The sequence below is a fragment of the Akebia trifoliata genome, chromosome 4, assembly GCF_017979445.1.
Source record: "Akebia trifoliata isolate Shusen 1 chromosome 4, ASM1797944v1, whole genome shotgun sequence".
NCBI classification, from domain to species: Eukaryota; Viridiplantae; Streptophyta; class Magnoliopsida; order Ranunculales; family Lardizabalaceae; genus Akebia; species Akebia trifoliata.
Window position 1 is genome coordinate 19,326,229 of NC_141378.1, and position 11,570 is coordinate 19,337,798.

At 34.4% G+C, this 11,570-nt stretch overlaps 1 protein-coding gene across 1 annotated transcript; it reads right to left on the reverse strand.

Annotated features, from left to right (window-relative positions):
- Nucleotides 1–5,780: 5,780 nt before the first annotated feature.
- LOC147404343 (Rieske (2Fe-2S) domain-containing protein) lies at nt 5,781–8,077 on the reverse strand. Its single transcript, XM_086440263.1, has 3 exons — nt 7,528–8,077; nt 6,242–6,499; nt 5,781–6,132 (listed from the first exon to the last, which is right to left on the reverse strand). The coding sequence occupies exons 1-3, from the start codon at nt 7,963–7,965 to the stop codon at nt 5,944–5,946; spliced, it is 885 nt and encodes a 294-aa protein (XP_086296389.1). The 5' UTR covers nt 7,966–8,077; the 3' UTR covers nt 5,781–5,943.
- Between the last annotated feature and the right edge of the window lie 3,493 nt (nt 8,078–11,570).

Sequence of the window (11,570 nt, forward strand, 5' to 3'; positions counted from 1 at the left end):
GCAATAAAAGCTTAATACACATGTATCCACAATGATTACAAAATTGTTGAGTTAATAATTGAGAACAAAATGTATTTATTTATGTGTTTCTCATTAAAAATTGTTGGAATCTTCAATATATAAGTGTATGTTATTATTTTTTCAGAAAAAAATACTTTCCTTATAAGTTTTCCTCACTCACTAAGTTCAATGGTTGCATCTTATTGGCATCCATGTTACAATTTAACACGAATAGCGATGTAGATCACAAAATTTTAAAACCTTAAAAAAAATTTAAAAGAGAGTTTATCACCGTTGATTTAGGATGTGAAATTTCAGAGATCGGTGGTTGCCCATTTTCAAAGTATTGGATCAAACCAATATTTTTTTCAAATTTGATCTAGGTCATGAATTCTAGAGGCCTGAAGTGTTTGATTACCAAAATGGCAATCCTTGTGGGCCCAGCAACACTTCATACTAAGTTAGTCACGCTAGCCTAACTCTTTTTTATCACAATTTTTTTTTTTAAATAAGACTTATAATGATGATGATATCTTAGCAATGATGATTTTGATTGTGCATTATCAAATCAACCATATATGTCATAGTCATTGAATCTAAATTATATTCATGTTTAAGATTAAAAAAGACTGAGATTAGATTGATTTTCTTAATAATGGATTGATTACAATAATCCTAAGTGGGTTTATATAGAAAATGTAGAAAATCCTAAGAGATAGGAAAGTCCAAATCAGATCTAATTTTTATTTTCAAAGCTTTTATCTTATCTTAAAAGATGATTGGATGTATCACAATACACTTTATTACATTAGTTTATATAACGATTCTCTGACATCTCCCTTTGAAAGACACCTCCATCACAGAATCGTAGATCATTTAACTCGTGATACAAAGAATTATAAATCTTTTTCTGTGTATCCCAAGGAAAATGATCTACGGTTCTGTGATGGGGGCATCAGATTATCACGACTCTTAGTTTATACATAGTACTGCAGTACCCTCCCTCAAACTCACAATGATGAATGATTATTGTGGTTTGTTGAAATCATTTGCTTCTAAATGTAGAGTATCTGCTTGATGACCAATAATACATCCAAATGTATTTTTAGACAGTGAGGAGTAAATAGCTAACCATTAATGGGCATCAATTGGGCCATGAGTGGTTAAATCTAAGACTGAATATGTGGCCTCTGGGCCAAAATAAAAAAAAGCTCAACATTGACTCGACCATCAAAAAAATGGGCCTCGCGTGTGAGGGCTCAGCTTTGGCATCGTACGTTTTTTCTCATATTTGTGAGTTGGATCTGATTCAAAACATCTTAGGCTCTATACCCAATAGATCTATGAGAGTTGGAATCAGATCTAATCTTCATTTCTACAGATTTGATCTAATTAAAAAAGTTTGGATTTATCACAATACACTTTATTACATTGCTTCATATCTAATACTCTAACATAGATACTTTTGTATATTTAAATTAATCACTTATCTGTTGATTGTGGACTTCTATGAGATATCAATCGAAAATAATTTAGATTACCAAGAAGATCATCATAATTGATTTTTTTTTAAGTTAGAGGATTTGGCTATTTTTAATATATGATGATTATTATACGTAAAGATTAAGGTCTGTGACATTTTATTACGACAACACTATTATTATGAATATACTCCAAAGTTAGAAAATAATGGCTACGCATCATAAGTGACATTTTATTTAAAAGGAATATAAAACCACACAATTATTTTAAGGTTGGGTTATTTTGAAGAATTACTCTTCCTTTTGGTGAAAATGTTTTCAATTTATGACATTCCCCTTGAATTTAGTCTTTCAAAAGAGATTAAATATAATGACTGAAATGGCCTCATCTTTGCATTTTCCCTCCTACACATTTTGGTGAGATTCCTTGTTGACCCTTCAATTTGTTTTTTGTTATTTAGACACTCTTCTACGTTTTGGTGAATATTTGAGACACCCCTGTTTTTTTTTTTTTTTAATTGATGATGTGCCCTTTTTGTCCTTTATCTTCTTTTTTAGACTAAACTAAAAAAAAAAAATCCTCAAATTTTCTTTTTTAAACCACTCATCTTCAAGTTCTTCAATTTTTATAATAAATTCATTTTGATCTATTTTACCTCATCTTCAATCCATCTTGTGAAGTTCGCCTTAATATCTTTTAATAAACTTTTATTCAAAAATCGTATCATCTTCGATTTCAAAAATCCTATCTTGTTCTATAAGTTTGAAGGTCAAAGTAGATTAATCCTATGACTAGAAATTAAGGTAAAAACTTTTACCGAAGAGGTTGAAGATTATTGATTTTAAGAAGAGAAATCAAAGGGATTTAGAGGTTTCATGTTGAAGTTCAACAAGATTAATGAGGTAATTTGCATTAATTTATTAGAAAAGACCAAGGTCAAGGGGGAATGTTAGGGTATTGGTCAATTTTTGCAAATGGGTCATAGGTATAACCTATCTGGTAAGGTTGAAGACCTTGAATATGATTGGTTTCAAAGAAAAAAAATTCCAAGGTCCTTCATTAGAAGTGAAGAAAAAGGCATTAAGGTCAATTTTCATTAGTATAAGAGATAAATATAATCATGATTGGCTATAAATATAATCAATTTTGATAGAATATTTGACATGGGGTAGGCAAACTTTATGAAGTTGAGCAAAAATATTTAAAAGAAATTTAGAAAAAAAAAATGACATTTTTATTGTTTCTGTTTTATGTTAAAAGTGATTTTTAGTTCTATTTATATGATAAACTGTGCTATAAAAAAGACGAAAAATCTACTTCCTATTTTCCTAGCAATGAAAAATTGCGTCCCGACGATGTTATGATCAAGGTTATCCCTACATTGATCGAGCATCTAGATTTACATAAACCTGGTGAAATGTTGGGTAGAAGAAAGGAAAGGAAAGAAAAGGGAAATGCAGACATAAAATAGAGGCTCCCAAAGTTATCAGAGAGATTATCTTTCACCTTGCCCAGGGATCTTGATCTTTATGCAAAATGACTTCTCTAGAAATTTCAAATACTACTTTTCGAATTTGATTCGAAATTCTCATTGTTTTATCAGCTTTGTTTTTCACGTAAACAACCATGAGAATGGATCGTCCCTGAATGTTTTATACTAAATACAGGACCATTAACAGTAATCAACAATTCGAGGCATTTTTGGTCAACCAAGGTTCACCATGCCAAATAAAATGGACAAAGAGAAGAGAAACAAGCACATATGTGGCCACAATCCAAAAAAACTTATGCAGGTTAAAATATAATGCAAGGAAACAATCTTATAAAGAGAGAAGACATTCTGGTGTTCCCTCTCTAATACTACAACACCATATCCTATCTAAACATCAAATCTTCAAAAAGAAGCCCTTTCAACTCATTAAAATGCTCACACCAAAAGAAGAGGAAGCCAAAAACACTGATGATGATCTCCTGAAGGGAATGCTCCTGCCCATTGACACCCCGGCTGTTCCTCTCCTTCTAGATGCCCAATTTGATGGCAAATGGAACTAAAACCCATTGAATTCTTTTTAGCATTAGAGAGAACTAGCTAATAACAACTCTGACATGAGGAGAGAACTGACCTAGGAAAACACCAATTCATAAGGAAAAAAAGAAGTGAGAAATGGGACCACACTTAACGGGATCAGTCGCTATGAATAACCAGATGATTGACAGACTCGCCATTAGATTTATAAAAAGAGTGGAAATTGACATAGGTAACACCCCGGGCCATGATATTATCCATCATTACCATTTTTCCCAAAGCAATGGATCAAATGAAAAAAAATGATATCTTGATTGTAAAAAGCCCTTCTTGACTAATATCCCACACCCAACAATCCTCAATTGCAAGGAGAACGGGAGCATGGAAAATACGATTAGTAGGCTAGAAACCAATTCAACCTCCTTGCCATTAAAGGTTCTACGGAACTGAGGTCCCACAAGGGCTCATCCCTAATCCACCATTTCCATCTCATGAATCTACTGTTTGGAAAATTCTTCTTAGAAGAAATATGAACTAGAGCTGAATAAAGTTCTTTGAAGCTGAGAGACCACCAAGCGATCCTCCCAGAACGTACCCCTGTCCCTCTTCCAACCCTAAAGCTTGTAATATTACAAAACTCCCAAAGGACCATAAGTAGACCTTTGCATAGTCCACTACTAAAAGAAGAACAAGCACGCCACTCTCCAAACCAAACTTTTTCTCCTCATATGTAGCCTTAACAACCCTACTCCAAAGGTTATTATGTTCCAAGCCAAACCTCTATGACCATTTACCTAGCAAAGCTGACTTCATGATCCCGAGCTTACAAAACCCTGAGCCTCCTTGTTTTTTGAGCGAACTAATGAGATCCCACTTAACGAGGTGAAACTTAAATTTTTCCTTCATTATTATTCTATAAAAAGTAGTGAAACATCTTGTCAAGCTGCACTTCCACGCTCTTGGATAGATAGAAAAAAGATAGGAAGTAGACTGGATACATGCAAGGTTACTTTGAATTCCATGATCCAAGCTGCCTTCCAACTCTTCTCTATCAACTATCAAATCCCAAGTGTTTTGCAAACAGCCTTTAATGGTAATCAAAGATGGGAAGAAGAAACATGCCTACTTGACAACCCAAAAACAGACCCAACAATGAAGTTCAAATTAGGAATATTACCAACATGGAAACACCCTGTTCTTCTGGAAGTTGGTTGCCAGACTAAACACGTCCTGAAAACAATAAAGGAGGCCATTAAGGAACCTTAACTGCCCAAAAGACGCATCAAGAAACATCAGGATGTCATCCGCAAACTCTGAATGGAGATCATCAGACCTTGAGCTTCAACTACAAAACTGAAAGATCCCTATTAACCAAGACTCTGCGTATCATTCTCCCCAAATCTTTCACAATGTTATTAAATATAAAATAAAAAAAAAGTGGGTCTCCTTGTCTTATCTCTCTAGAGCTTTTAAAGAAACCGGTTGGACTCTTATTAACCATGATAGAGAAAGAAGGGGAATATACACATTTCACAGCCCAATGCATCCATTTAGACCCAAACCCCATGTGACCCATCACAGACCTCAAGAAATTCCAGTTAACGTGAACGTAAGCATTTTTCTAAATTGATCTTGCAAACCACCCCAAGACTCTCTCGACCTTACCCTCAAATCGATACATGCATTGGCAATCAAGACTCCATCCAAATTTTGTCTACTCATGATAAAGGCCCTTTGATGAGGACCTATCATTGCCAACATAACCAATTTAATCAATGCTGATAATAGCTAATCCAATCAACCTTGAATGAAATTGGTCCCAAGCTTCTTTGGCATCAACGCCAAGGAGGTGCTATTAGACCAATAGTCCCCAAACCCATTATCTTGAAAGTCTCTTACCACCAAAAACTTATCATCCATACTCGTTTCCCAACAATCCATATCTTAATTTTTTTTTTATCGATAAAGATAAATTTATTGAAAAGAGAAAAAACTAAGGGGGTCGAGAAGACCCACCCAAAACAAAGAGAAGAAAACAAAACAAAGATAGCACAACAAGACGAATCAACAAACTAGGCATGACCAACAAAATACTCCCGCAACAAAGAACACACCCTATCCCAACGCACAACAAAATCTTCAAAATCTTATTAATATAAGATTTGGCTAGTTACCATGTTTCATCAACATTTATGCTCCAAGTTTCCAGTATATAGCTCAGTCAGATAAATTAAATCAAATAATTGAAAAATACCAACAAGACACTGTTGGCTGATTTTAGAACCAAACTATCTTATGCAAAACCAAACAACCCATGTCTAGAGTTTGATAGATCAAATGTATACAATGTTCTTGTTTTCGTTTTCAAAATCAAGAAAGAAATTTACCTCTTTGTAGACCAGAGACACTTTGGCATTTGTAAAGAAATCTGATACCTACTTGAAAGCATTTGAAATAGAATAAAGAAAGTCCAAGAAGCCTATACCCTTGAGAAGACCTTTACCAGTCAAGAGCTCGATATCTAACAACAATAAGAAGCCAATTACGGCTGCCTTCCCATTTATCAATTCATTCTTCCCAGTGAAGCCAAACCCTCCTTCACCCTCATCAATTATCATTCTCACCTGAAACCCATCATCAGATTAACAAATATAAAATCGAACTTAGAAAATAACTGTTTCAAGAGTTTGAATGGTTTAACTAAAGAAATTGGCTGTAATTAACCCGGTGTACCTCATCCACATTGACATCAGATGCAGTCATACCAGGTTGAGCTTTCCCACTGAAGACGATCTCTGCAGACACATCAGATGAGACAACTCCTATGCTGATGTAAATGTTCTCTGCATCTGTTTTCACTGGATACACAAAGAATTTTCTCAAAGCGGGTGTCAGGACTCTGAGAACAGGGTTCTTTGGATACCATTCTTTGATAGCTCCAGTCCTAAGATCAAATGTACTATCTGTACTTGGACAAACTATACAGCCATCCTGAAAGAAAAATATCATTGACTTTTGCTTTATATCATTCCAAAGGGCATAAAAGACAGTTAATTTTACTTAAACGCACAAGCCACACATCTAGATGTGAGAATTGTGGAAAAAGTTTCATAATAACCATTATAACGGTTCACAGAAATACCACATATACCCAGCACTCTCTCTTTTGATGGGTAAGCTGGACTTGAACCCATGACCTTAAAGTTGTTTTCCAATGCATCAAACCAACTGAGCTATGGGTCTAGGCCTACTCATAACCAGCACTCTTGATGGGCATAATTTCTGTTTTAGAGGATATCTTTTCCGAAAATTGGGGCATATTTAGTATCTCTTCTATCTCATACATGTGAAGAAACATAAGAATTGATTCTCTTGGAAGTTGATTATAGTAACCCAATAGATTTATATTGATTACGAGGTGGTTTGAATAAGAACACTATTTAATTAATTTCAGATATTTTTTTATTTGTTATAATGCTGGATCCATCAGCAAACTAAGATAGATCATTCCTCTAGGAAGAATCAATTGAGGAATTCCATTATGTCCCTTCTAAAATCAAATCGTTCAATTTCGTTTGGCACCTCACAAGAATAAATGATACACAGATACAATACAGAATAGATCCCTTTCTGCTGTTCAAACTAAATAAAATGGCCTTCCCAATTCTCTCTCTCTCTCACACACACACACACAAAACATAGAATGTGTTGAACATTAATCTTTCAAAACCGATACTCAATGAGTCTTTCAATTATACTTCATTATCAATTATGGCTCAAAATAAATTTGAATCGTGAAATAGGATTCATCTTACCGACTCCAGTAATTGGTATAAAGTTTTTGATTTTGTCTATAAGAACAACAGACATGGTAGACATATTTTCATCTAATCAAGGAGTTTATTATCTATTTTGAAAGGCATTTAACAATGAAATGATAAACAATTCATGCATCTAAAACTATTCTACCATAAAACAACATCACAAAATCAAATAGAAAAAAAATTCTGCAATTAAACCTGAGTTAGCTTTGCATTTATCAATCCTTCAGTGTAAGCTCCTTCAGCTGGAGACCGATTCTCAATAGCAAAAACTTCATCTTTGTACCATAAAAGCAAAATCGTTTCTCCATCTTGAATGATAACCCGTCGTTCTCCTTTCGGTAACGCCGTCAATGGAACCACAGGCACCCAATTTCTCCCATCATCATTTCTACCCTCTCCACCACCATCTCCAGAAGACGGAGATTCTTCTGCAACAGAAACTTCCGTCGCTTTACAAACGATCTTCCTGGAATTTCTCTGAATCTTGCAAGAACTCGTTAATGAAATCGAAGAAGAGAAATTCTTCGAATTGATATAGCGGCGCAGTGAAGGTAACAATCTTTGGTGATGGTGTAGAGAGGGAGAGATTGGGAATAATCCAGCAGCGACTCTCGATGCTGTGGTTGTCGCCATGAAAATTGCGGAGAACGGAAGTGAAATTGGAAACCTAACTCTAGAAGGACGAGGAGAGAGAAAGAAAATAGAGTGGGGAGAGAGTGAAATTCCATGACCACAAGTTGTGGATAATGAAAGACTATGGCCCTTGCCTATGCAGCGTGTATTTATAGTTTTCGGTTGTATGGAAATGGGACTATGTGGACCTGGTTTTAAAACACAGGATCTAGGCTGGGCTACAACCTGGGGGAATGGCCCGAACTCAACCCGATTGATGGGCGAGCCTGGCCGAGTTATGAAAAAGATGAGTTAAGTCTGGATTAGAATATCTCATCCTGATTTCAATTTTGATTGAGCTCGGGTTGACAGTCCAAGCAACCCGGCTCAACTGCATCTGATGCTATATACTAATATATTAATAATTTTATATTAATAATATTTTTTTAATGTCTTGCTAGAGTAACATTAAAATGTACATCGTGTGAGACATTTCTGACGCTATCTCGATGAAAGCATATATGGTTCTGACACACATCCATGTCAGACATATGCCTCACGATGTACATTTCAATGTTACTTCAACATTATCAATGGTACTTTTTTATTATACCTTATCATTATAACTTGTGGACAATTATACAATATTAATGTGAATTTCGGTTTAGTATGATTTATTTTTTATGTTATATATATATATATATATATATATATATATATATATATATATATGGGGACGGTTCGAGGGACGTCTCACAAACCAGTTGAGAAACCCATGTGTGGGCGTCGTTGGATCTGGGGGAATCAATGGCCTAGATTACCTATTCGAGTCAATTGTGAGACAGCTGGGACGAAACGAAATATTTGAGGTATTTTCAAATACCTCCTTCCTTCTTTATTTTTTCTTTTTTTAACTTAAATAAAATCTCATTATCTCTCACTGTAATCCAACAAAATTGCTGGGACGAAACAAAATATGGGGTAAGGCATAGACGATGAAAATGACGATGTTGGTTATGTTCTTCCCTTCTAGAACTCAGCTCCTATTCAAAATGAAACAAAATCCATGAAGATATTTTCTTCTCCCTTATTTTTCTCTTACCCACTTTGAGCTTATCCATTCATGCCTAATGATCCATTTAGATTCTTCAATCCTGTATGGAATCCTAATATTTTTATCTCTTATAAAGAAAGGAAATTTAAATATTAAAAAAACAGTCGAAATTTGTTTTTAGGGAAAACTATTCTAAGTCTCAAAACATAGCCTAAATCCAGTTTTTACTCAAATCTCATCTTCAAAATTGGGCAGCAAGTGATCTGAACCAGGTATAAGACTCTCTCTCTCTCTCTCTTCTCTCTCTCTCTCTCTCTCTCTCTCTCTCTCTCTCTCGATTGATAGCTTCACTCTCATTGTTCTTCTTCTGGTTTCCATCAATTTTGAGAAAGCCAACTCTCGGCGACGGTCATCTAAATCAACGGATTTCATCATACGTCGACCTTCGTGATTGAAAGGATGGGCTTCACTCTTTGTTTTCAGCGAAGAGTGAGAGAAGAGAGTCCTCAGCCAACCATTTAAAAAAAAAGCTAAAATTGCAGAAAAACAATGGTGGGCGGTGAATGGAGGAAGTTTTCTGCAAATAAATCAATTCTTTTAAAAGATTTGAGGGAGTTTTTTGAAAATACATTAATTCTTTTAATAACAAAACACGTTTTCCAGCTGGCCGCACGTTTTATTTTTAAAAGAAATCCAAGCCGTCTAATGTCCCAATCCAACGACGCCGACACATGGGTTTCTCAGCTGATTTGTGAGACGTCCCTCGAACTGTCCCCTATATATATATTATATATATTTTAAGTATAAAATTTATTTACTAATCAAAATGAAATTTGGATTATTTAACGATCTCAACCTGACCAAACCTCCCAAGATTACCTAACTCAGATTAACCCGAACTCAACCTATTTTTAGAAAATCAAGATTAGATTGAACTTAGTCAGTGAACTTAAGTCCGATGGTCGAGTTGAGTTGAGCTCAGGTTGAGGGTTCTGCTACTTAAATTGAGTCTAGGCTTACCCTCCAACCTACCCAAGTTGCAGTCCTATTTAGGGCTAGATGGGTTGGGTAAAGTGTATATCCATATTTTATCAATACATTTGTATCCATTATATATATACTCATGCCCGAATTTATATCAAGGGAAGACTCAAGTTGGATATATATACTTCATGGTGAAGAGGATGTAAAAGCCCTACTTTGAATTATATGTATACCTTATCGTAAATTTCCCTTTTTAAACTTAAAATAAACTTTTATTTGAATAGGGTATAATGTGTGTTGAAGTACGATTCAAAATCAATTAGACATGGTCCAAATATATGTGTTTTTTGGTCGGTCCAAGGTAATTTGGGTTGGGTTTGTAACTTATGTAAATGACCCACTATGTGATGTTTCTAAAAGGGATTTTTGTTTTCTTTTGTTGTAAGAAGTCGAACTTCAAGTCTGTCTTTTCTAGAGAAGAGAGAAACTTCAAAAGAGGAGAGATTGGGAGATTTGGGAAGATTGAGATCTTGAAGAAGATGAAGCTATATCATAGAGGTGACTCCTTGTATCAATCTACCCCGTTTTCTTCATAATGAAATCAAGCTCCAACTCTTATGCCTCCATGGACGTAAATTTTGGGTGAATCACGTAAAATCTTGTATTGTAGGTATTGTGTTCTTATTCTTTCTTTATATATTTGTTTATCTTCTTTGTATTTGTTACTATTAGTTTGGTTATCCTTCATTGTCATTATCAAACAAGATCTTGAAAGGTGTGACATATAATGTGTTTGGTGAAATACTCAATAGGTATTTGATCAAATTACTAAGTGAACTTCACAAAGAAGTTCACATATATCACCATGTGTATTCGTATCTAACCCTTAAAATGTTTGGATAAAATAATTGTGGGTAATTTTACCTGAATTCTTTTTCTGGTAAAATAAATGTATCTGTAACATAATAACTAAAGTCAGTTGAGTTGGGTAAGCGAATGTTTAAACTTTGGACAAGTCAAACCATTTAAATTTGCTTACAACTATTTATCCACACTAGGGGGCTAAAAACTTGGAAAAAAAATCGGTTAATAAACAAGTAGCTTTTTCTCTTTCGAATTCTCTGACAAAATCTCCTAAAAATACATTTTCATCTCTCAACCCTAAACTTAGTAAAATTCCTCCTTGGTTTGATCATCGAATGTTCTCAGGAGAGGTTTTTTTTTTTTTTTTTTTAAGAGAATTTGAATGAGAAGAAATTACTTGATTGCTAACCAATTTGGTTCCAATTTTTAATCCTCACAAATACATGTTCACATTTAAACAATTGTACACTTTTATTATTATAAGAAAATTCATAGATGCTCCAAAAGGGGCAGAAGGAACTGTCCCCTCAAAACTTTTTTGGGTGATTCTAGACATTCTTGTATTTCAATTAATTACACACACACATAGACACACACTCTTGAATTTTTTAAGATGATATTGTCTCATAGATTAATTGGAAATGACTTAAGTATCCTTTCGTTCAAGCCTTTCAATTGTACCATTAACTATAATTTATCCCCATTATGCCACTACAAGAAAATT

Bases quoted from the DNA above. Each gene is read 5' to 3' on its own strand.
- LOC147404343 (XM_086440263.1), bottom strand. From the start codon at position 7,965: ATGGCGACAACCACAGCATCGAGAGTCGCTGCTGGATTATTCCCAATC. The intron at 6,500-7,527 runs GTTTAATTGCAG...TTTTTCTTTCAG, and splicing joins TAAATGCAAAGCTAACTCAG to GATGGCTGTATAGTTTGTCC. The intron at 6,133-6,241 runs GTACACCGGGTT...GATGGGTTTCAG, and splicing joins CTGATGTCAATGTGGATGAG to GTGAGAATGATAATTGATGA.